The sequence below is a fragment of the Lutra lutra genome, chromosome 8 (genome assembly GCF_902655055.1).
Source record: "Lutra lutra chromosome 8, mLutLut1.2, whole genome shotgun sequence".
Lineage (NCBI taxonomy): Eukaryota > Metazoa > Chordata > Mammalia > Carnivora > Mustelidae > Lutra > Lutra lutra.
In genome coordinates, this window is record NC_062285.1 from 130,632,788 (window position 1) to 130,657,134 (window position 24,347).

Here is a 24,347-nt window from a genome sequence, read left to right on the forward strand (position 1 = left end):
AGTACTGAGTACCCCATAGCTTTTTAGTAAAAAGTAATTGCTTAGGAATAAGAAAAGGCCAGAACGTCAAAGTCAAAAAGTCGAAGTGACCATAATAGCAATTTCTCCCTCCCCTTCCCTTTCTTTCTCTTTCCTTCTAAGAGAAAGAAAGAGAGTGAATGAGAGCTAGTATGGGCAAGGGGCAGAGGGAGAGAGAGAATCCCAAGCAGGCTCTGCCCCAGCACGGAGCCCGATGTGTAGCTCAATCTCATGACCTTGAGATCATGACCTGCGCCAAAATCAAGAGTTGGACACTTAACAGACTGAACCACTCAAGTGTCCATGGGCAATTTCTTCCACATTGGACTGCGTTAGGTTGGGAGCAGGTCCCCCAAGGGAACATGAAATGGGACCCAGCATCCGAGCCATTCCCAGGAGCGGTGACAGCATGTGGGAAGAAGGTGCAGAAGGCTGCAGGGGCTGGCTGGTGGTCTTGCAGGTCTCTCCCAGCCCCAATTTCTATGATTCTGGGCATCAGGACCCACACTGTTTTTCTCTGTCAGAGTGCTGCTCCTTCTCCTGGGGGAGTTGGCAGATCCGCTGCTGGCCCGTTGGCTGGAGATGCATGGGCAGCAGAGCCTGGCATTTCTTTACAGACTCTCACTGTCTCTTTCTTGTGCAGCTTTCTTCCCGTTCCCACGCCCCACCTCTGCGAGTCCCCAGGGATCCTGCTTTCTCCTGCAGTTGTGAGGGCAAAGGCCCTGGGCGAAGAGATAGATTGGGGCCTTCCCCCTCCAAGGCTGCTCTGCTGAGACCCTCAATGATTCATTGTCCCTGGCCTCCCAGACCCCGTCCCCTCCCTGGGAGAGGAGGTGGTGTGCCGGTCAGCAAGTCCGTGCCTGGTGCAAGCTAAGGCTTTACTTTGCAAAGTTGTGAGATTCTTATTCATTCGAAGAGTCGGCCGGTCCTGAATGCTTTCAGCAAAGATTTAGGCACTGTGCCAGGTACTGGGGGTACAATTCAGAAAAAAAGTCCTTAACCTGATCCTCAAGGAAGGTCCAGTCCGGTGGGAGGCATGAGAAGTAACAATAATGATCAGTTGAAAGCTGGTTCACTCCTTCACTCACTGAACAAATAGTTATTGAGAACTTCATATGTGACAGGCTCTGTTCTAGGGCCTGAGAATATGGTGGTAACAAAACAAAGACCCTGCTTACACAGTCTTCTGTTCTAGAAAATAGTACAATAAAACCAATTACATCTTTATATACATTACATTAGTGATCTATTAGCTAGCTAGCTTGTTATCCACCTGCCAAGCATCTATAATTTCAAAGAGTGCTAAATGCTTAAAGAAAAAAGTGCTAGGTTGGGCCTTGAGAGCAGAGATCGTATGTTCTGGCAAGTGTCTCTGAGGAGGCAGGATTTGATCAGAAATTTGAAAGGAAGTGAGAGGGTGAGGCATGGTGTTTTAGGATGAAGGAAGCGATTGCAAAGATTATGCACTGGGACACCGCTTTACCTACTTTATATAAATCACTCTAGAAGTAAGGACCACTTCTTCCCTTTTTACAGATGGGGAAACCAAGAGCTAGAGCAAGGTGGAGAGACTTATCCAGGACCTTGTGGCTTGTGGAATGTGGGGTTTGGACCCACCCCAGGCAGCTGTCCCTCACCTGTGTGCATGTGTGCCACCAAGAGAAAGAGAGGAAAGCTTCTCCCCCAAACCTATAGGGCTCACTCTGCTCACTTTATTTAGATTTCTTAAGTCACCTCCCCTGCTCATACTTCCTCAAAAACCAATCCCTATGTCTTCTTTTGGTTCAACCATTTCTTATGATCTGCCATCAGAATGCTTATTTATTTGTTTTCTACTTTCTGTAATTTAGATAGATCTCAGCTCCACAAGTGCTATTGTCTGTTTTGTTCACTGCTGTTATCCTGTGTTCCTGGCACATATTTAATGAGTAAATGAAAAGAAAGCAGGCAAAGCTCAGTAGGTATGTAACGATTTAGGAGAGTTAAAGGGAGCACTTTTCCAAATAGACACAGGCACTGAGAGCAGAAACTGCACTCCATGTAATACTTGCTGGAGTGTGCCTGGCACTCTGAATTTGCTCAATAAATATGTGTTGAATGAATATCTGGAATTTTATTTTATTTAATTTTTTAATTTTTTCAGTGTTCCAAGATTGTTTGTACACCACACCCAGTGCTCCATGTAATACGTGCCCTCCTTAATACTTACCATCACGCGCACCCATCCCTCTACCCCCACTCCCTTCTAAAACCCTCAGTTTGTTTCTCAGAGTCCACAGTCTCTCATGGTTTGTCTCCCCCTCCAATTTCTCCCAATTCACTTTTCCTTTCCTTTTCCTAATGTCCTCCATGTTATTCCTTATGCTCCACAAATAAGTGAAACCAAATAATTGACTTTCTCTGTTTGACTTATTTCACTCAGCATATTCTCCTCCAGTCTGGTCCATGTTGATACAAAAGTTGGGTATTCATCCTTTCTGATGGAGGCATAATACCCCATTGTATATATGGACCGTATCTTCTTTATCCATTCCTCTGTTGAAGGGCATCCTGGCTCTTTTCACAGTTTGGTGATTGTGGCCATTGTTGCTATGAACATTGGGGTGACCCTTGTTCATATGGCCCTTCTTTTCACTACATCTGTATCTTTGGGGTAAATACCCAGTAGTGCAATTGCAGGGCCATAGGGTAGCTCTATTTTTAATTTCTTGAGGAATCTCCACACTGTTTCCCAAAGTGGCTGCACCAACTTGCATTCACACCAACAGTATAAAAGGGTTCCCCTTTCTCCACATTCTCTCCAACACTTGTTTCTTGTCTTGTTAATTTTGGCCATTCTAAATGGTATAAGGTGGTATCTCAATGTGGTTTTGAATTCTAGGTTCTTGAAGCTCACAAGACTTGAGGTAATTTTGTGTGAAATAAAGAGTCAAGGAACATTATTTTATAAAGTGCTCTGATGGGATGTTTGAGAATTCCTAGGAGAGACAGGGAAGTTGAGAGCTGATCGTAGCTCAGGAGCTAATGTGTGAGGAGGTTTGAACAAATCACCCTCTTCCCTCCCTCCCTCGCTACTGATAGCCCATCTGTAAAATGGGGACACACAGAAAAGGGAAGAGAGATTCTTCTAACTCTGGACGTCTAAGATTTTATAAAAAACCTTTTTATAAAAAAATCTTTATAAAATCCTCTTCTCTGGGACAGGTCCACACATCTGTCTTTTCCCAAACATCCCAAACACCTGGAAACAGTACGACTGGGGTGGGTACCAGGAGGAATATCTGAGTCTTTGATCCCTTTCCTCAAGGTCTTGTGTTACTTAGGATTCTGGCTCCCTCTCTTCAACTCTCTCTGAGGTCTGACCTTCTAATGAGCGGATGCACATTATCAGCCACTGTGGTTTGAACGGGTGCCTGTAATTTAGTGTTGCCTAATGCTGGAAACTGAGAGCAGGGCTTGTGTAATTAGCCTGGGGCCTCATTAACATCTGCCTCCTTGGGTATTTTTCATTCCTGATTTCTCCTGTCCTGTATTTTGAATCCCATCTGTCTGTATAGGCATGGCTGCCCTTTTTTTTTTTTTTTTTTTTTTTATCACTCCATTGTGGAGCTAGTCTTGAATTTGGGCCCAGAACGGCCACGGCCATCACAAAGCATGAATCTTAGTATGCCCTGGGATGGCCCCTGCTCCGCTTTCCAAATAGAATTTTGCAACTCTACTGAGAACCTGGATGTCTGGGTTGCTCTTAAGCACCTCAGGCTGCCTGGCAGCATACCCTTAGTTTGGGAATTTGACAGAAACCAGAGTAAGGGACTCTATCATTTTAATTGCTATAATTACTGATGATTTAACCAACTTGTGTGCAATACTCTGCTATTTATAAAACACTACAAAAATTGACCTTGAACAGAGACTTGCTCTGATTTGTTCACTGGTGATTTCCTAAGAGAGTTATTCTCTTTTTGTGCCTCCTGCCCCCATTCTATGGGGTCTTTGTGGAAGGCATCAACCCGGCTCTCTTACTCATCGGCCTCTGCTTAGCTCTGGAGCCCAGAGGGCAAGGGAGGGAAGGAGGGTAGTGCGTCTTTCTCAAGCCCACCGTGCTTCAGTCCCATGACTCTGGAGGTAGCTGAGTTCCTCCGCCACTGCTGGTTCAAGTGGGGGACTCTCCCATTCAAGTCTAGGTGAAACCTACTAGATTAAAACTACTAATTCTATTTCCTCTCCTGCCCCTTTGTCCCTGGGGATGATAATTGCTTCCTGCTATTGTTAGATTCTGGATGCATCATGTTTCCTTAGCCTAACACACTCCGCTGTAAGTGGTTCCTTCATTATAATCTTTATATAACCCATTTGGGGGTGAATTCTGCTTTCTGCCTAGTTCCTGTCTGATACAATGACCAATATTGTGGTCAATATTGGATTGACCTGGAATATTGGATTGGACTGATACTGATTGATATTGATACTATCAATATTGGATTGATACTGGAACACAGCCTAGCAGGTCCTTAATAAATATTTATGGAACAAATGAGCAAACTTTTCACCAAGCTATGTAAAATAATATGATTACCTTTTACAGATAAAGAAATGAAGGCTCAGAGAGGTAGCTCCTCAGATCTGAGCAACACATTTCTTTTTTAAAATTAATTTTTTTATTGTGTTGTTGTTAGTCACCATACAGTAGTACATCATTAATTTCTGATGTAGTGTTCTGTGATTCATTGCTTGTGTAAAACACCCAATGTGTGACACACACTTCCTATACCCTGGATGAGCTTTGCACCACACTCAACGTCCTGGAGAAATCTCTGAGTCCTGCTGCTTTCTGTATAGGGACAGAGTTCACAGATGCCAGCCTGGAGTGGGCTCAACAGGGCCAGATGCCATGGAGTGGACAGGGGTAAAGTGAGGAAGAGAATAACAAAATCCCGGATTTTAAGGACACTTGGAAATCCACTTGGCACAGAACCAAAAACCAGGGTTCAAATCCAAGTGCTGCCAGTTGCTTCCCCCGCAGCCATCCTGGGGTGACTGACCAAGAAAAACTGCATATATTTAAGGTATACAACATGTTTTGATATATGCATATGTTATGAAATGATTACAACAGCCAAGTTAATCAACATATCCACCACCAAACCAGTTAACCATTTTCCTTCCTGCTAAGAGCACTTGAAATCTCTCCCAGCAAATTTCAAGTATATAATACATTATTGTCAACTACAGTCACTATACTGTACATTCCCCAGAATTTACTCATCTTATAAGTGTGTACCCTCTGACTAATGTCTTCCCATTCCCCCAAATCTGCCAGCCCCTAATAATTACCATTCTATTCTTTGTTGCTATGAGTTCAGCTTTTTCAGATTCAGATATGTATTTCAGATATGTATTTTGCCTTGTGTGTCTGGCTTAATTCACTTAGCATAATGTCTTCCAATTTTATCCATGATGTTGCTAATGGCAGGTTTCTTGCTTTTTATAAGGCTGAATAATATTCCATTATATATATATATATATATATATATACACACACATCCCATTCTCCCACTGACAAATAAGCAGGTGTTTCCACATATTGGCAATTGTGAATAATGCTGCAATATGGGAGTATAGATATCTCTTCAAAATAGAGATTTTATTTTCTTTGGAGATATACCCAGAAGTGGGATTACTGAATCATATGATAGCTCTATTTTTAACTTTTTTATTAAAAAATTTAACCTTCATACTGTTTTCCACAGTGCTTGCACCAATTTGCATTCCCTTGTTCCCACATCCTCACCAACACTTGCTATCTTTTGCCTTTTTGTTAATAGCCATCCTAACAGGTGAACAGGATATCTCACCGTAGTTTTGATTTTTTTATTAAGTTTAATTAGCCAACATATTAGCTTTTGATGTAGTGCTCAATGATTTATTAGTTGCATAGTAGTTGCACTGTAGTCTTGATTTGCATTTCCCTGATTAGTGATGTTGAGCATCTTTTCATGTGCTGGTTGACTATTTGTATGTTTTCTTCGGAAAAATGTCTACTCAGGTCCTTTGCCCATTAAAAAATTCTGATACTTGGTCTTTTGCTCTTGAGTTATAGGGATTCCTTATATATTTGGATATTAATCCCTTATCAGATAGGTGGTTCGCAAATATTTCCCCCATTCTCAACACTGTATTTTCATTTTGTTGACTGTTTCCTTTGCTGTGCAGAAGTTTTTTAGTTTTACTCCTGTTAATTTTTTTCTAGTTTCAGACAATTGTGGTCCAAAAAGATACTTGTTATTATTTCAATCTTCTTAAAATTGCTAAAATTGCTAAAATTTATAACTTATCATATAATCTATCCCGGAGAATGTTCCTTGTGCACTTGTATTTTGTTGCAGTTGGATGCGGTGTTCTGTGTATGTGTGTCTCTGTTAGGTCCATCTGACCTAAAGTGCATCTGAAGTCCAATGTTAGTTTACTGATTTTCTGTCTCAATGATGTAACCATTGTTAAAAGTGGATACTCAAGTTCTCTACTATTAATCTATTGCTGTTTATTTCTTCCTTCAGACTTGTGAATACTTACTTTATATATTTAGGTGCTCTGATGTTGGGTGCGTACATATAATTACAATCGCCATATCCTCTTGACGAACTGACCCCTTTATCATTATACAATGCCCTTTGTTGTTTCTTGTTACAGTTTTTGGCTTAAAGTCTATTTTGATATAAGTATAGTGACCTTGCTCTCTGTCGGTTTCCATTAGCATGGAATAGCCTTTTCCATTCCTTCACTTTTAGCCTATGTGCATCTTTAAAATAACTGTTTATTTAAAGTCTCCTGCAGGCGGCATATTGCTGTATCCTGGTTTTTTTTGTTTGTGTGTTTGCTTTTTGTTTTTTGTTTTTTTAAATCAGTCAGCCACTCTGTGTCTTTTGATTGGGGAATTTAATCCATTTATTTTATTTCTTATTTTTTAAAGATTTTATTTATTTATTTGACAGAGAGATAGCAAGAGAGAAAGCACAGGTAGGGACACAAGTACAGGGAGAGGGAGAAGCAGGCTCCCTGCTGAGCAGGGAGCCCAATGTAGGGCTTGATCCCAGGACCCCAGTCACTTAACCAACTGAGCCACGGAGGCGCCACCCCATTTACTTTTAAAGTAGTGATCAATAGGTAAGGATTTACTATTGCTATTTTGTTAGCTGTTTTCTGGCTGGTTTGTAGTTCTTTTTTCCTCTTGCTGTGTCCTTTTGTGATCTGATAATATTCTGTAGTGGTATGCTTTGAATCCTTTCTTTTTCTGTTTTGTGTATCTACTATAGGTTTTTACTTTATGATTACCTTGAGGCTTATATAAAACATCTTATAGTAATAACAGTCTATTTTAAGCCGATAACTACTTAACTTCGATCACATACAGATTCTCTTTTACTTCCCCCTTCCTACATTTTCTGTTTTTGATGTCGCAATTCACATCTTTTTATATTATGTATTCATTAACAAATGATTATAGCTATAGTTACTTTATAGTTCTATAGCTATTTAAAAGACATAATACTTTTGTTAAAAAAGATACTTTTGTCTTTTAACCTTTTACTAGAGTTAAAAATGATTTACACCTAGGTGGTGGGTATTAGAAAGGGCACAGATTGCATGGAGCACTGGGTGTGATGCAAAAATAATGAATACTGTTACACTGAAAAGAAATAAAAAAATAATAATAAATTTTAAAAAATGATTTACACACCACCATTACATTATTAGACTATTCTGCATCTGAACAAATACTTAAACTTTATTGATGAACTTTATATTTTCATATGTTTTCATGTTACCAATTCATGTCCTTTCATTTTAGTAAATTCCCATTGCCTGAAAGTCAGGTGCTAGGATCCCCACAATATTTTCCTACCAAATGGCTGTGGTACTTTAGCATATTGCTCACAAGGAGAAACTTTCCACTTCTTTAAGCAGCTCTGTGAAACAGTCTCCCCCCTTTTAAACAGGTGGTCCAGGGCAGTGGTGCCCCACACAAGCTCTGACATCAGAATGCTTAGGTTTAAACACTAGATTTGCCACTTAGCAGCTGGAGGCCTTGATTCCACTACTCAACTCATTGGTGCTTCAGCCTTCTTATCTAGAAAATGTGGATTATAATAGTACATACCTTATAGAGTTGCTGAAAGGATGAAATGAGTCAATACATGCTAAACGCCTGGAATAGTGCCTAGCACGTAGGAAGTGCTATAAAGTGTTTGCTAAATAAATAAAAATTCATGAATTTTGTATGTGTAATTCAAGCTGGCTTAATAAAAAAGGGATATTTTTTTTTTTTTTGGCTAAGGTTTGGAAATGAATCTGGGTCCAGGGCCTTGAATAACATCATTGGGTCATTCACTCTCTGTCTCTCCCTTGGTTGTATTTTCCTTTGCTTTGGCTTCAACCTCAGCAAAGCCTTCCCTCAAGGGAAAAAAAGAGATGGCCACCAGCAGCTCCACATATCCATCCCAGCAGCTCAGCAGCCCCAGCAAAATGCACACGTGTCTCCCACCCAAGGGTTCCAGTAAAAGTGTCACAATGGTTTCCTCACTGGCTTGGCTTGGATCCCACTGCAATATTCTGATTGAGTCTGACACCAGCTGACATCAGCTCTAGACACCACACAGACTGTAAGTTGGGGAGGGGTCACCCAGATGGAAAATCTAAGTGCTGTTCCCCAAAGAAGAAAGAATGGATGCTGGAGAAAACCAGCTGTGGTCTGCTCTACCACCCATCCTGGCCAACTTTTCTGAAGGTACTTCCTATGAACATTACTTCAGAAGATGTAGGCCTTGCCTTGCTCATACTGCACACTTGGAAGTGATTAAAGGCATTTTCAATGCAACACCTAATTCTCATTGAAGGCATATGCTGCAGGGCAAGGGCACTGTTCAACATTCTACTTTGGGAGACCACAGTTAGGGCTTGAAACTACATGGCCGAGGAAGATTTTTACTGACTCCCTAACTGCAGGACACACCATGAGTTGGGCTGGGGCTACCTGGTTTGTGTGCACATTCTCCCAGGTCTCTAATTGTGGTTGCCAAAGCAAGCTATCTAGCTGAGACAGTAAGCACCATCCTAGGCATGGACAGAATAAACCTCAACAGCTCCATGGACCCCTGAGCCCAGGGCTTTGGCCATATTGGCAACTACCCTCATAGCTCTGGCTACTCAAGGTATGGTCTTCTACCAGCAGCAGCAGCATCTGGAAACTAGTCCAAACCCATGCTGCTCAAACTGAGGCTACAGGTCTGACAGTATTGGCTTCATCTGGGAGACTGCAGGTAATTTAGAATCTGAGATCCTACCTAAAGACCTAATGAATGAGAATCAGCATTTTATCAAGATCTTTAGAGGGTGGATATGCATTTAAAATTTGAAAAGCACTACCAAATTAGTTTTCTAGAGCTGCCTAAAGAGAGTACCACAAACTGGATGGCTTAAAACGACAGAGAAGTATTCTTTCACAGTTCTGGAGGCTAAAAATCTGAAATCAAAGCATCGGCAGGATTGGTTTCTTCTGAGGGCTGAGAGAGAATCTGTTACATTTTGCTCCATGTCTCTCTCCTCACTTAGGGTGATTGACAGCAATCACTGGCATTCCTTGGCTTATAGACACATCGCTTTAATCTGCTTTCATCATCACATGGCATTTTTCCCTGTGTCTCTGTGTCAGGAAACACACCCGGCCCCAGCTGACTCAGCCAGGGTGCAGGGCCAATGTGAGAGCTGTTTGGGGAGGTTCTCCATCAGGCTGCCCATTGGAATTACCTAGGGAGCATTAAAACTACAGAGGTCCAAATCCTACCTTCAGAGATTCTAGTGAAGTTGGTCCGGCATATTCCTGGGCCATCAGGATTTTAAAACATTTCCCAGGTGATTCTAATCTATAGCCAAATTTGAAAACTAATAGGATGCATGTTCTCGTTTCTATGTATTACAAAATAAGACAATTCAGTTCCTTTTCCAGATAAGGAAGCACGGTATAAATAAGCACAAATAAATCTGATAGTTTCTTTCTTTTTTTTTTTTTTTAAAGATTTTATTTATTTATTTGACAGAGAGAGATCACAAGCAGGCAGAGAGGCAGGTAGAGAGAGAGGAGGAAGCAGGCTCCCTGCTGAGCAGAGAGCCCGATGCGGGGCTCGATCCCAGGACCCTGAGATCATGACCTGAGCCGAAGGCAGTGGCTTAACCCACTGAGCCACCCAGGCACCCCTGATAGTTTCTGAAGTATAGTTTGAGGCATTTTTGTTTGATGCTCATAAATTTAAAATTACTATCTCTTTCTTATCTTAATGATAATAAATTACTTCCTTTGCCCTAGTAACACTTTTCACCTGGAGTCTATTTTTCCCCCTGATATTAGTACAGCTACATCAGCTAGCTTTCTTTTGACCAGTTAAATGTGTATATTTGTGTGTGTGTATGTATGTATGTATGTGTGTGTGTGTATGTGTAAGTGTATATATATATATATATTTCCATCCTTTAACTTCCAAACTTCCTATATTCTTATGTTTTAGATGAGTATTGTGAATGGAATATAGCTGGGTTTTAAAAAATCTACTTTAAAAATTTTTAATGGAGATGCTCTATAAACTAGAGCACTCAGTCCTTTTACATTTAATGCAATTAATGATATATATTGGTGATAATATTTAACAACTCAGAGGGTACTTTGTGGAGGTTGTAGTTCTCACAAGTGACCATGAGAGGGCGACTCCAGTGGACTCACAGGCATTTACAGCCTTGAAGAGACAGAGGAAATCAGGAATTTTCTCTCTGGGGTTCCACACTGCTTCCAAGGGTGTGCCTTCCCTATAATGTTTGGGCATCCTCTGACCATGGGAAGAACAAGGATATGAGCTGGGGGACAGCAATGTGGTGAACTGGGGGACAAAAGAGCAGTCCAATTGTCTGCCCATCCATGAGGTAAGTGTAGCTGAAGATATTCATTGGGTTGAGGGCAGAAGCTATTTACCGACTTGTATAGCAAATTTTAAATACTTTAATAACCAGCACTGCTATACAGGCCATTTAGAATAATAATCAGTCTGCTTATATATATTTTGATTTAAATCCACCATCTTATTTTAGTTGTAATACACATTCCATGTTGGTTTTTCTCTTTCATGTCCTCTTTTACTATTTCTTCTATTCCCTCTCTTGTAGCTTTAAAATATATATATATATATTTTATTTGTTAGTTTGAGAGAGAGCAGGGGGTGGGGTGAGAGAGGAATAGAGGGAGAGGGACAATCTGACTCCATGCTGAGCCAGAGCCCAGTGCAGGGCCCAATCCCACCACCCTGAGATCATGACCTGAGCTGAAATCAAGAGTCAGACACTTAACTGACTGAGCCACCCAGGTGCTCCTCCCTCTCTTATAGCTTTTAAGTTTTACTACATTCTTTTCTTTTCTTTTTTTTAAGTAATCACTTAAATTACTGGCAATTACATCTTGCATCTATGACTTTTTTTTTTAAGATTTTATTTATTTATTTGACAGAGAGAGACACACAGAGAGAGAGGGAATACAAGCAGGGGGAGTGGGAGAGGGAGAAGCAAGCTTCCTGCTGAGCAGAGAACCCATTGCAGGGCTCGATCCCAGGACCCTGACATCCTGACCTGAGCCAAAGGCAGACGCTTAACGACCAGTAAGCCACCCAGGTGCCCTCATCTATGACTTTTCACAGCCTGTTGTTAATTGATACATTTACTTACTTCCCTAACAATACAAGGGCCTCAAAACACCTTAATTCCATTTCCTCCCAGCCCATATTATCTTCCTGTCATGTATTTTAATTCTTTGTGTATTTTTTTAAATCTGTAAGACATTATTATTATTATTTATAGACAATATTCATGTACATTTACTACCTTCTTTGTTGTACACATCTTCTTGTAGCTCTGTTATTCTGGGATCATTTTCTTTTTGCTGAAAGCAGGTTCTTTACAATCTTCCTTAGTGAGAGTATTCTCTTTGTAAATGTTTTTATTTTGCCTTTATTCATAAAAAATGTTTCTCTGAAGATGGAAGAGCTTGGCAATTATTTTCTTTTGGCCACCTGAAGATGTTCTACTGGTGCTGCCTGGGAGCTGTCAGTTACTCTAATAAAGTAATCTGCCTTTTCCTCTCTGGCTGTTTTTAAGATGCTTTTCTTCATCCTTCTGCACTTACAGTATTGTGTGTCAGTATATATTTCTTTTTATTGATCCCTGAAATGTAGTAAGCTTCTGGTTTTGGTGGTTTGGTATCCCTCTGAAAGGTTTTCAACCATCATTTCTTAAAAGACTGCCTCTGCTCCATTCTTTTTTTTGGATTTTGTTTGTTTATTTATTTATTTATTTATTTATTTTATTAAAGATTTTTATTTATTTATTTGACAGATCAAAGTAGGCAGAGAGAGAGAGAGAGAGAGGAGGAAGCAGGCTCCCAGCTGAGCAGAGAGCCTGACATGACCAGGACCCTGAGATCATTCCAGGACCCTGAGATCATGACTTGAGCCGAAGGCAGAGGATTTAACCCACTGAGCCACCCACGCGCCCCTGGGATTCTGTTTAAATGAGAGACTTTCTCACAAGATCTAATCAACTCTTTTGCATTTCTTCTTTTCCTCTCTGTGCTTCATTAGGATAATTTCTTCAGCTCTACTTTTTACTTATTAGTGCCTTTTCAATGGTGTGTCATATATTGCTAAACACAACACATCCAATAATTAGTGATTGATTAGTGTAGTTTTCATTTCTAGTTGTATTTGATTTTTTTTTTTTTTTAATTGGCTGTGTCGGGTGCCTGGGTGGCTCAGTTGGTTGGACGACTGCCTCCGGCTGAGCTCATGATTCTGGAGTCCCGGAATTGAGTCCCATATCGGGCTCCCTGCTCGGTGGGGAGCCTGCTTCTCCCTCTGACCTCTCCCCTCTCATGCTCTCTCTCTCTCAAATAAATAAATAAAATCTTAAAAAAATTGGCTGTGTCACTTTTTATTGTTATTGTTTTCTATTTCTGGAAGGTATCTTCAAACCTGATTTTTTTCAACTTAATAACTTTTTTTTTTTTTTAAGAATTGCTGTTTGATGGGGAGAGTATGTGTTATGGTGAGTGCTGTGAATTGTATAAGACTGATGAACCACAAACCTGTACCCCAGAAATAAATAATACATTATGTGTTAATTTAAAAATTTTTTTTAATAAAGAAAATACCAACTCCCCCCGCCCCCCCCCAACAATGATATCTGGGGAAAAAAAAAAAAAAAGAATTGCTGTTTGATTAGTCCAGTATCTGATGTCCTTCAGGTCTCTTTCTGTCGTCTATTGTTTCTGTTTCTTCTCATTCATGGTGTCTATGCCTGGTTATCTTGGACTCTGTGCTAGCTATTGTACAAAAAATTATTTGAAGCTTAGGATGAAAGTGCCTTCCTCTACATATGATTTGTTTTTTACTTCTGGCATGTTTGGGATCACCATAAACCAAGCTTAAGTTTCCCTGGAAGACAAATCAAACTGCAGTTTAAGCTGCAATTACTTATAAGGGCTCATGTACTTATAATTCACATTTACCTTGAAGATGTGGTTCTTCTGGGTCTCAGCTTATTGTGAGGAGGGCCTATCATTATACTCTCCACCTTGAGTGGACATTGATTTCTACCTCCCTTGTTCCTGCTAAGCTATCAAAACCAGTTTTCAAATTTGCCAGGCTTAGCAAATTTCATAGAAAAATATAACTTTTGTACACATTCATCTCTCTGAGTTTCCTTTTCCCCATCATTCTCTTCTTGGTAATTCCTTAATGTCTTGCTAATTCTTTGAAGGCTTTAGAGATGATATTATTTAAAACCAGATTTTTAAATTGTTTTCCATGGAAAAGTTGGTCCAAATAATCTAGCCCAACATTATTAAAAATGGAAAGCCACATAATGTCTTTCTTGGCACATGGTAGGCTCTCAGTGAATGATGACTGAATTAGTTGAATTATCATAAATACCCAAGCACGGTCTCTTTTTTTGCCTGTCTGCATTTACAAAGACTGCTTCCTCCCCTTACGATGCGTAGAATGCCCATATTTCACCACTGATAAGGGTTAGAACCAGTGCCACCTCTTCCTCAAAGTTCTTCCTGTTTTACTTCCCCAAATCTGAATCCTATTTCTTCCCCAGCTAAACCCTCATGAGACCTGGTCTGTATTATTCTGGTTGCTTAATATATTAATATTAGAAATACAGGTAGAAATATATTAATATAACTCTTTATCTCTTCTGTGGATTTGTGCTTTCTTGACTTTTCTGGGCTTCTGAAGAATTTTCTCACTCCACCTCAAGCTCAGCATACATTATAAACTGATTCTCTGGAAAATGGTATATCCAGTACTTTAAGGTTTGATGTCCTGGGAGGGGATTCTTTGAACATTTAGTCTGCCATATGCTGGAAACAGGCCATAGCTCATTCTAATAAACCCTTACATTTGTACAGCTCTTTAGAATGAACAGGGCGATCTCACATCCATGTCTGTTACTTGTGTGCTGCAATCATGCTGCAGATGGGAATCAGAGGGTAAAAGAGACCAAATAATACACCTGAGTAGAGTCACAAAGCCAGAAATGGAATCCAGTCTCTTCTCTGCAAGCCCGGGGCTCATTCCAGCCCACCACCACTGCTTCCCTCAATTATTTGTGTTGCTAGTCATTCCTATAGCAATAGCACCTAGAACTCTTTGGAAGTAATACTCGGCACATGAGGGTACATGTAGTGCAGAAGTCAGGTCAGAGGCAGCCGACAGAGGGGTTAGCTCTGTGAGGTATCCCACACGTGCCTCTTGAATGAAGGCTTTCTGATTCTCAGTCCTCCTTACCTCACAACCTTGGTCCCATTTCTCATGACTTGCATGTCCACCATACAGCCCCCAGTAACATAGGCAGCTAGGTTCAACTCTGAGAATTCAGCCTGAAGGAGAAAGCAAAACACAAAAGGATTCATCAAAAACTAACGACGCTAAAAACTACTAACATTTATTGGGTACTTTATGTGCCAAGTACACATTTATGCCTCTCCTGAAACTTAGGAAGTTGGTAATATTATTTACTTTCCTTTCTGAAACCTGAGGAATCTGAGGTGCAGAGGCATGGTGTCATGTCCAAGGCCACATAATTAATAAAAGGCAAAGTTAGATCGAAACCCACCTGTCTCTGATTCAAGGACCTATGCTTTTAACCACTACTAATTTCTACTTCCTTGAAAGCAGAAGAAGCCACTCCAGCTTCAGGACTACACGAGGTCAAAGGCTGTTCAATATAACATTTTCCCTAGATTTCTTCAGCTTCAGGTTATGCAGTGGTAAAAGATCACAGCTAGTAATCGTGTATCCCAATTAATGGAGTCCTCTTCATCATCTGCCCATTGCTTCCTCTTTTGGTCATGGCCCCTCCCCTTTATCCACCTACATGGTTACAGTATAGGCAGCATGTCTATGCACTGAAATACTGCTCTCACCGTCACAGCTAATGGGGTTGGCACCTGACCCAGGGTATAGGAATAAGGTGCCCTTGTATTAGAATTTGAAACTACTGAGTGATTCATGCAATTTCTTTCTGGGGCTGTATTTAATACATAAAACCTAAGTATAATTAAAGACCATGTTTCCTGCCATCTGGATTGGGAAAGTACAGAAAATAAGGGGGTGGAGGGAGAAATATCACAGTCACTAAGAGAGGAGGGGTAGAGGCAAGAGATGAGAGTACTCTTGATGTTTATGTGCCAGCTACAATCCTACCCTTGGGTTTTAGGCAATACCTCTGTATCTTTGTAATTTCATCTTTTTGCCTTTTTTCTTGTTTAAGCAAGATCTGCTGAATTTCTGTTGCTTTTGACCAAAGCCCTATGGAATACATCCCTCCTACCAGATTATACACTCCCTGGGGACAGTGATTCCATGTTATTATAACCATCTAAGTTTCCTAAGGTAACAAATACACCACTAGGTGGCTTAAACAGCAAAAATTTCTTTTCCCATAGTTCTGGAGGTTAGAAGTCCAAAAATAAGGTGTTGGTAGGGTTGGTTCCTTTTGAGGGCCGTGAGGAAAATATCTGTTTCAGGTTTCTCCCCTTGACTTGTAGATGGCCACCTTCTCCCTTCTCATCACACCATCTTCCTTCTGTACATGTCTCTGTATCCAAAGACACCCTTTTTATAAGGACACCACTCACACTGCATTAGGGTCCACCCTAATGACCTCACTTTAACTCTAGAAAGATCCTATCTCCAAATAAGATCACACTGAGGTACTGGGCTTAGGACTTCAACATGTGAATTTTGTGAGACAGTTGAACCTGTAACCCTAGAAAATGCATAGTACCAAACTGTGCCTTACACACAGAAGATGCCAAAAGCTATTTCTCAAGATTAAATGAATAAAAATAGCTTCTCATACATATGAAAAACTCACTATGTGCCAGATACTGTCCTAAGCATTTTACATGTACGAATTAATTTAATCCTCACACTTATCCAGATGAAAAAACCAAGGCAAAGAAAGATTAAATAACTTGCAAAATGTACACAGTAAGTAGCAGAGCCAGAATTTAAACCCAGGCAGTCTGACTCCAGCCTATGCTTTTAACTGGTATAGCCCCCTACTCCCACTGCTTAGCTGAATCAGGCACTGGGTGGATTACAACTGGGAATTTTGGGGACCTAAAAATAACCCAGTTGAAGAGAAAACCAAGTTCATGTTGAAAGGAAATATCATTTCACAGTGATTTAAATGTATCCCCTTGGAAACATTTAACAGAATTATGACCAAAGACCTAGTCATCTCCCCAGATGACATTAAAGGAAACCCAGAGCACTTATGTCTCTTGCTTTAATTAATAGCCTCATTATGTTGTGGCAAGGTGAAAAGCAAAGAGCTCCGTTAATGAGTTCAGGTTAGTAAATAGTGGTAATGACCTGTTTATTACGTCTAATGCCCTAAAAATTCAGTCCCATCATGTTTAAGATACTTCATTGGCGAGATTACAAAGAAGAACTGGCAATAAAAGTTGTTGCATGAGTGTGCAGAGAAAAAGAAGTCAAAAGAAAGTTGCAACACAGAACATTTGGTTACCAAAAAATGTGAAGAAAGGGAGTAAATCAGTGTTTTGAATGATAGAATCTCCAACTCCAAGGTGGCAAAACCCCAGAGGCTTTCTTGCTGCCCAAATGGAAAGAGATATCTATATAAAAGACACACTCAGGCTTGAATATACAAGTTAGAAGTTCATCGTGTTCAGCTCAAGGTTTCTAGAATTCTCTCCCAGTTATGGTTTATGAATGATTATAGGAGGTAAATGCTTGGGTTCATAGTGTAGCAAGTCTCTGTTGGATCAAGCATAGAGAGTTGGGGTAGCAAAGAGAGGGCACTCTTCTGTATTTTACTTTTTAAAAACTTCAACAAACAAAACTTGGAAATGAACACAGAAGTATCCAAGCACTTTTCCTTCAAGATAGTATGATGGCCCTCTTGGTAGAATCTCAAAGAGCACCTATTTTTGAAGAGCCTCAGAGTTCACATAGAAACTGTAGTGGGGGGGCGCCTGGGTGGCTCAGTGGGTTAAAGCCTCTGCCTTCGGCTCAGGTCATGATCCCAGGGTCCTGGGATCGAGCCCCGCATCAGGCTCTCTGCTCCGTGGAGAGCCTGCTTCCTCCTCTCTCTCTCTGCCTGCCTCTCTGCCTACTTGTGATCTTTCTCTGTCAAATAAATAAATAAAATGTTAAAAAAAAAAAAAAAGAAACTGTAGTGGGGAGGAGAGTGGGGGAACGGGTAAACCTGGTGGTGGGTATCAAGGAGGGCATGTATTGCATGGAGATCTGGGTGTTACGTGTAAACAATGAATCTTGGAACACTACATCAAAAACTAATGATGTATTGTATGGTGGCTAACATAACACAATAAAAAAATTGTAAAAAATAAATGAATAACCATTTAAGCAAAAAAAGAAAGAAAGAAAAAGAAACTGTAGTGGGTTGAACTGTCTCCCCCAAAAGATATCAAAAGATATCACCACACCCTAACCCCTGATACATAGAAACGTGACCTTTTTTAGAAACAAGGTCTTTGCACATTTACATCTGTAGTCCACCTAGAATTAATGTTTTATATAAGATCTGACCTAAGACTCAAGGTTCAATTTTTCCATATGGTTTTTCAAATACTTTACATTGTTTATTAAATATGCTTTCACCGAATTGCATCAGTGCCTTTGTCAAACCTCAAGTCACTTCATATGTGACCTGTTTGTCTATCCTGGAGTCTAGTCCAAGTTGTCTCAATTACTGCAGCTTTACAGTAAGTCTTGATATCAAGTAGTACAATATTCCAAAAGGGAAGTAGCCCAAAGAGGACACCCGTGATAACAGGTCCAAAGACAAAGTAGGATGACCACCCCTCTGTTCAGATAAAGTCGTCTTCCTCAACCACTCCAAAATACGGTCACTGGGCAACCAGATGACCTCAAAGGCTCTATCCTGAATAAACTAGTTGAATGTTTCCCCAGTGATATGATTGGCTGAAGGGAATGTGTTCTATTCTGATTCACACTGCAACCCACCATTGTGGCCTGACCTCTCAAAGAGCTCCTCAGGGGATCCCTACCTCACTAAAGGTTAAAAGGAAAAAAAAAAAATCAAGAGCTCAGCCCCTTCCGTTTTGTTAAGGGTGGTAGGCCGGCTGAGAGGTTAATGAAGTGAAGCACCACCATGACTTTGAGTCTTGCCTGTACTAAGCAATGGTGCCTATGGCACTCCACTGCTGTCATGCTCATCTGCACCTACAAATTTCTCTTTGCTTTATAAAGGAACTTTTGGGTTTCAGCACTGGTCTAAACATCCTCTATTATTTGCGCTTCTTTACACCTTACTGAAAGCTTGAGCCCACTGCCTTGACTGCATTACATTTTCCCCTATCTGCTATGAGGAGCATTTTAAAGAATTTATTTCCCTTATATTTAACAGAAAAAAATAACACCATAATGTATGGCTTTGGAAGATGAAGGAGGCTGTGTATAATTTTGATTGTCAAGATTTTGTTTTGAAAGGGAAAATAATTATGTTATACATTTGTGGGAGATTATCTCTAGACATCATTAAAGACAGGCAGATTTTTGCAATATTAGGCATATACGGGGATTTTGTATTTTGTTACTCTTGTTAAAACCTGGTAGCTTCGCACAGTGGCAGTATCATAGCCAATGAGATTTATCCAAGGTGCAATTATTGCTAATTGAAAACTGGTGTGGGAGTTTTTCAACACTGATCTCAATTATACCTGAAAGTTCTGGATTATCTGAGTTTTCCTGTTTGTGACTTTTAAAAACATGTACATGGAAGAATCAAAGAATAGTGGGAAAGGAATTGGACTTGAAGTCTGAAGACCAGGGATCTAAATGTTGGACCTGACAATGACCCAATGACCATGACCACAGGCAAATCCCTTATCCTCCACTGTAATTCTTTTCATTTTTTAAATAAAAGAGTTATAATCAACTGAGTCAATTATATCTATAATGCTTTTCATTTTTATAGCTCTTTCTTTCTCAACCAGTGTTCCCCCAATTATCACTGAAGGAAAAATTATCACATCTTATGAAAATGGAATGCCAAGCAATAATATTTTTAGAAGAAAGCTGTTCACTGCCTTATACTCAGCTTCAGGCACACAGTAGGTATCCAAAAGTGCTTGTTGAATAAAGTGTTATTTTTATTTGTGATGACCAGATACGTATGCATGCTATGTAGCTTGCCTTGTGAAACTCTGTCCATTGCCAGATCCATTAGACACCATAACACTGTGGAAAGTGTTTCTAAGCAGAAAGGAGGGGAAAGGCCCAATCTAAACTTCTAGTAACAGAAGCACAGGAGTACTGGGTGTTATACGTAAACAATGAATCTTGGAACACTACATCAAAAACTAACGATGCATTGTATGGTGACTAACATAACACAATAATAAAAAAAAAAAAGCACAGGTAAGAACATAGGGCCATCAGGTCAATGGAATGGTGAGATGTCTTTTGTAGCTGGGGCATGGAGTTTATGCAAGAACATAATAGGAAACAGAACTAGAAAGGTGGGTCAGAGACCAGTCCCGAAGGATCTTGAACTCCTTGTGAGGGAACACAAATATCATTACATAGTGCATTCATCTTCCCTTACTAGTATTTCTGTTACTTCATAACAAATTACCACAAAGTAAACAACTTCAAACAACACAAGTTTATTATCTCACTGCTCTGTAGGTCAGAAGCCTATATTAGTTTGGCTGGTTTCTCTGTTCTGGGCTTCACAAGGCCCAAATCAAGGTGCCAATCATCTGGGCTTTTTTTTATTGGAAGACTCTGGGAAGAAAGTGCTTCCAAGCTCCTTCAGGTAGTTGGCAGAATTCAGCTCTTTGTGGTTGGAGGACTGAGGTCCACTTCCTTGCTGGTGTCAGCTGGGAGACTCCCCCAGCCAGTTAAGGCCATCTGCACTGTGTACCTCATAGCACTCTCCGTCCTCAAACTAGTAATGGCACATCAAGTCCTTCTTATCCTTAGACATTTAACTTCCACCTCTACCACATTTCTGTCCCCAGCCAGAGGTAATTCTGTTTTTTTTTTTTTTTAAGATTTTATTTATTTATTTGACAGAGCGAGATCACAAGTAGGCAGAGAGGCAGGTAGAGAGAGAGGAGGAGGCAGGCTCCCTGCCAAGCAGAGCCTGATGCGGGACTCGATCCCAGGACCCTGAGATCATGACCTGAGCTGAAGGCAGAGGCTTAACCCACTGAGCCACCCAGGCGCCCCGGTAATTCTGTTTTTAAAGACTTGTGTGTGCTCACCCAGATAATCAGAGTCACTTTCTCTATCTGAAGGTCCATAATACAATTACATCTGCAAAGTCCCTTTTGAATATCATTTTCACTGGTCCAGCAGTAGGGCATTAACATTTGGGGGGGGGCACTGGGAAACATGGGAGGCTGCCGAGGAGGGGAGTGGTTACATATATACATACACACATACAGACATAACATACATACATACATAACAAATATGGGCAAAGAATTTTCTAGTCTCCAAGCTCTGTTACAGGTACTAGATATGGTTGGAAACCTATCCACCAACAAAATCTTTTCTACAGCTCCTTAGATCAGAAGGCAATATAGGCACCTCTTTACAACTGAACTCACGTTCAGTTCCGAAACACACATGCACGTGGGTGCATGCACACACACACACAAGCACACATACACACGTGCTCCTCCCACCCCAGACAGGGGAATAATATGGAATGCATTCAGTTTCCTATAGGGTCTTTGGCTGCATTCTCACTGGAACTGGCACCTGACAAGCATGTGAAGCCAAGTAGATAATATTTCTGAAAGCATGGGGGTATTCAAGGCTGGTTACTAATAATTGCATTTGTGATGATAATGATGTTGATGACAGAATGGAAGTGGTGATTACAATCATTATGGTAAGCTAAAGGATGCAATTAGGCCAACAGATCAATGGGACAGAAACTGAAAGTGGGACTTGGAAATGGATGACTGATGGGAATGTGCACAAGAAACCAAGAATGTGTGGGAATGTGAAGGTGGCAGCTATCGGCCTTGACCACAAAGCCTGACTGAAGGAGGATTTTGACACAAAAAGATGTTGTCCAGAGATCCCAAGGGCAAGAAACTGGCAGACTGACTCTTCTGGAATCCAGGGGTGGCTGATAAGATACTAGAAATTCCTGTCAGTTAGCGAAGACCTATCTGGTCCAAACTGTACCCTTAAACCCTTAGAGTGTGCTCCTTTTCACAGCCTTAGGCATTCCATAGATTTTTCAGAAGGAGAGAGAAGGAGATAGACAAACAGACACAGAGTTGATAGGAAAAGGTGGGCAGCCTCCAGTACCTTTCCTAATGTGAGGTGGTCAACCTCTGACCCTGGGCCCTATTCTCCAACCTTTCCCATTACACCCCATGCAGAGGAACTATTAGTCTGTGGGTCAGGACATCATCGTGCTATAGCTGATAGCAGGCAAGGTCATTGCTAGGTTGAAAAGTCAGGCAACCACGTGTGATTCTGGCTTTTCTGCAGTTGAGTGCCTGTTGATCTGGGTGGTCATCGTGTTGATTCCTCCCTCCTCCCTGTAGCTCCTCAAACGTGCTCACCTCACCTCAGTATCCATCTTTCCCTCTGCTGCTCTCCTTTCCATGAGTTGATGGATTCCCAGAAGTCTCAGAGGTCCTGCTCTCTCTTTTCATAATTGTGTTTGTTGTACCTTGGGCATATTTAGTAATAACAGCCACATGCTTGATAAGTAACATCCGCAAATGATCTGGAGCCTAACTTCAGGATTCACGCCAGCTTTGGCAGAGACCCCTGCACTGGGGTTGGGGGGGGTCTCGGCCGGCTAACACTTAGAGGTATTTCAACTCTTTCTTGCTATTCCTCCCTGTGTATTTGGCTATCTTAGGAGCCTAGAACAGGGTGGTGGTGGTGATTTTCAAGGTAGGATTAGGGCATTCCTACATCCTCTAGCAAGTTATCATCAAAATTCCACTGTAATCCCTAATAGATTGTTATGTTTACTCTTGGGAACAAAACTGTGTCATTAACAAATTCCTTTAGAAAAAATCAGCATTCTGTGTGTACTGTGATCTTCAGGTCTTAAGTTCTTTCACAGAATCTCACGAGGTCTAAGAGACTCATTAGAAGGACACACAACAATAATAAAGTAGCACTAAATACAGAATGCCCAAGCCCTACCTGGTCTCTAATGTCCCACATAATTTAGACACTAACAACTGATGACCTCCTTGACATTGCCTCCCATCATTCCCTGTTCCCCACTTCCAGCTCACTCTGCCTTTGCCACACTGGTCCCTTCTCCATTGCCAAGCCTGCTGAGCAAGTCCCAGGCTCCAGCCCTCCAATACTTAGAGCTTCCTGGAGATGGCAGCCAAGGCCCCCTTCCTCACTCCACTCTTACCTCTGCTCAGTGGTGACCCCCCCACCCCCAGGTAACCCCCTGCAAAGCACCTGCTGTACGCCATGCCCCCTTTCCTCGCTAGAACTCACCCTATTACACTCATCCCCTGCGGACATAACTGTACACTTATCCCCATTTGACATGATCTACATCCATCCCTATTTAATATTCAATTGTCCATCTCTCTCAACCAGAGAAGTTCCAGGGGGCAGTGAGGTCTGTTTCATTCATGGCTCTATCCCAGTCCCCAAACCAGTAACTGGCATACATCACAATGCTCCAATAATCATCACTGAACAAATGAATGTCTATTTTGTAGATGTCAAAGGTGAGGCCCAGGGAGGCAAAGTGACTTTTCCCAAAGTTACAATCTGATAGTCGCGTCAGCTGGGACCCAAACCCAAGCCAACACCCTTCACACTGCACCAAGTGGTTTAGTGGAGTGTTGTACTGCAGAGCTGGGTCAACTAAAGGGCTGCTTGGCCGTTTTGGGCTTTGCTTATGCATGTGGCCGCCTTCATTTTCATACCTTCCCATGTCAGCAAAAGCCACGGGCCCCTGTGCCTTCTTCATCACTCTGCCTCTTCGAACCGCCCCGGCCCAGCAGACGCTTGGCAGGCGGCCGGCCTGCGGCTCGCTGTTGGCAAGAACTGCTTCCTGTAGGTTCCCCGGCTCAGGCTGCGCGTTTAGTTCTGAGGGCCCAGTGAGTTCAGTGACTTTCTGGACTGGTATCTGAAGTCTTTTCCACCATTTCAGATTCATCTTGCAGACAAAAGAGGCTTTGAGAGTCTGCAGCCTCTCTCAGTGGCCCATTCCAGTTGAGGAAGTTGCACTCAGGAGCAGCACCTGGCATCTCAGTGAAGGGCCTGGGCCACGGGTCGGTGTGCTGATGGTGGGGAGATGCAAAGGCACCTTCTGCTCATCAAAACATCATAATGCTCCTGCGTGTGTGTGTGTTTGTGTAGAAGGCAGGGCGGGGAGCAAAAAATACTAAAAACATGTCCAAATAAGTATAAAAATACAGAAAAAATAAAAATGATAAAACCTACATTCTTAAATGTTTAAGTAATGGAAAATCTAAAATTAGGCGGGATTGGCCACATTTTAGAAACAGAACAAAAAAATCAACAACAGTGATTTGCAGTTTACAAAGTGTTTGGTATAGAGTGGTTTTCAGACTCAGACCACGAGTCTGAGTGTGAGCTCTATGCCTTAACTTGCTGTACAACTAGAAGCACGCTAGTCTTTCTCTGCCTTGGTCCCTCATCTGTTGTAAAATGAGTCTTCCTATGGTGGTT

General features: G+C 41.3%; 1 protein-coding gene and 1 pseudogene across 1 annotated transcript in view; one reads left to right on the forward strand and one right to left on the reverse strand.

Annotated features, from left to right (window-relative positions):
• The window catches only part of SYN3 (synapsin III), a 459,720-nt gene that overhangs the window by 356,059 nt on the left and 79,314 nt on the right, over nucleotides 1-24,347 (reverse strand). The window contains 1 exon segment of the mRNA XM_047742754.1: nucleotides 14,904-14,995. Within this exon segment, the coding sequence (XP_047598710.1) occupies nucleotides 14,904-14,995 (92 nt within the window).
• On the forward strand, nucleotides 19,249-19,412 carry LOC125108049 (uncharacterized; annotated as a pseudogene).